The sequence below is a fragment of the Colobus angolensis genome, unplaced genomic scaffold (genome assembly GCF_000951035.1).
Source record: "Colobus angolensis palliatus isolate OR3802 unplaced genomic scaffold, Cang.pa_1.0 Scaffold71, whole genome shotgun sequence".
Taxonomy (NCBI): domain Eukaryota; kingdom Metazoa; phylum Chordata; class Mammalia; order Primates; family Cercopithecidae; genus Colobus; species Colobus angolensis.
The window spans coordinates 10,692,409-10,694,125 of record NW_012120821.1 but is presented as its reverse complement, the minus strand read 5'-3'; the positions used below and the strand labels follow the sequence as shown (position 1 = coordinate 10,694,125).

At 38.4% G+C, this 1,717-nt stretch overlaps 1 protein-coding gene across 1 annotated transcript in view; it reads left to right on the top strand.

The window, feature by feature from the left end:
* Positions 1–1,717, top strand: part of CNTRL (centriolin) — a 95,673-nt gene that overhangs the window by 41,675 nt on the left and 52,281 nt on the right. The window contains exon 13 of the mRNA XM_011927399.1: positions 482–635. Coding sequence (XP_011782789.1) covers positions 482–635 — 154 coding nt within the window. The remainder of the gene's footprint in view (positions 1–481; positions 636–1,717) is intronic.

Sequence of the window (1,717 nt, the reverse complement as noted above, 5' to 3'; positions counted from 1 at the left end):
AAACCCGAGTGTGGTGGCCTGCACCTGTAGTCCCAGCTTCTTGGGAGGCCGAGGCAGGAGAATTGCTCGAACCCGGGAGGCGGGGTTTGCAGTGAGCTGAGATCTGGCCACTGCACTCCAGCCTGGGCGACAGAGCAAGACTCCGTCTCCAAAAAAAAAAAAAAAAAGAAAGAAAGAAAGAAAAGAGAGACACACAATTTAATGCAATGCAAATAACATTGACCTACCTAGCTGTGCCCTTGGAAAAACCACTTAACCTTTTTGATCCTCAGTTTTCTTACCTGTAAAGTAGAAATGATTTCCATATCAACTTATCTTGATAAAACTACCCATGTGAAAACAATATAGGGCCTGACACAAAATAGATGCAAATTATTATATTTATTTTCTATTCTTCATTTAAAAATGTTGTTAAGGATTATTCATTTTAAAGGAGTTTAAGGAACTTGGAGTTTTGTTGATTTTTTTTTTTTAAATTCAGTCCCATGTGAAGGCTCAAAAGAGGGGTAAAGAACAACAGCTTGACATTATGAACAAGCAGTACAAACAACTTGAAAGTCGTTTGGATGAGATACTTTCTAGAATTGCTAAGGAAACGGAAGAGATTAAGGACCTTGAACAACAACTTACTGAAGGTAAGAATTTCAGTATGATTTAGGGTAAATCAGTTTTATTACTAGTGAAAGGAACATTATAAAGACAAGCATTAATCCAGATAGTAGCTAAATACAGTTCACCTATTAGTACTGGTATTTGATAGGGAAATATTTACAGGATACCCAAAAGTATTTAATGCAATTTTAAGAGTTTTGTTTTTGTTTTGTTTTGTGGCATTGATGCCTAGTGAGTCAGGTCATTCCAGTCAGTAGGCCAGAAGTCAATACATGATCATGATAAGCTCTGGCATGTGATTGTCTATGGCATAAAATCCATTCAGGAGCAAAGCACCTATTGGCATCAGGGAATTCAGTGTCTGGTTATAAGAAGAAAGAGTTTTAGGATCTACTTTTGCAATGCAGATTTAAACTGTGACATATCCATAATAGTGGAAAAGGAAGACAATAGGCTATAGTGGTTTTTACACATAGGGCTCAGTGTAAAAAGATCCTACTCCCTGTTTTGCTACTATCAGCTGTGTCACCTTGGACAAGTTGTTTTTATCTCAATTATTAGTTGTTGGGAGAATTAAATTAGATAGTATTCATAGGCCAGGAGTGGTTGCTCATGCCCGTAATCCCAGCACTTTGGGAGCCTGAGGTGGGCATATCACTTGAGCCCAGGAGTTCAAGACCAGCATGGGCAACATGGCAAAACCCCAACTCTACAAAAAAAAAAAAAAAAAGCCAGGTATAGTAGTACACGTGCCTGTGGCCCCATCTGCTTGGGAGGCTGAGGGTGGAGGATCACCTGAGCTCAGGGAGGTTGAGGCTAATTGTGCCACTGCACTCCAGCTTGGGTGACAGAGTGAAACTTTGAGAAAAAAAAAAAAGGAGAGAGAGAGTGTTCATAAAGTTCCTGGCACATAGTGTGTATCCAGTACTGTACATGGGGAGTGTGTGTGTGTTTTAAGTCTTTAGGTTACACGTTTATGTTGCCAGTCTTGGATTCATCTTATATACTGAGTGATTTTGTTATATGTATTTAGCAGCACGAACTCACAGTTTTGCTACATATTTTTTATTTTATTTGGAAATTAAACTTTTTTTTTTTTTTTTTT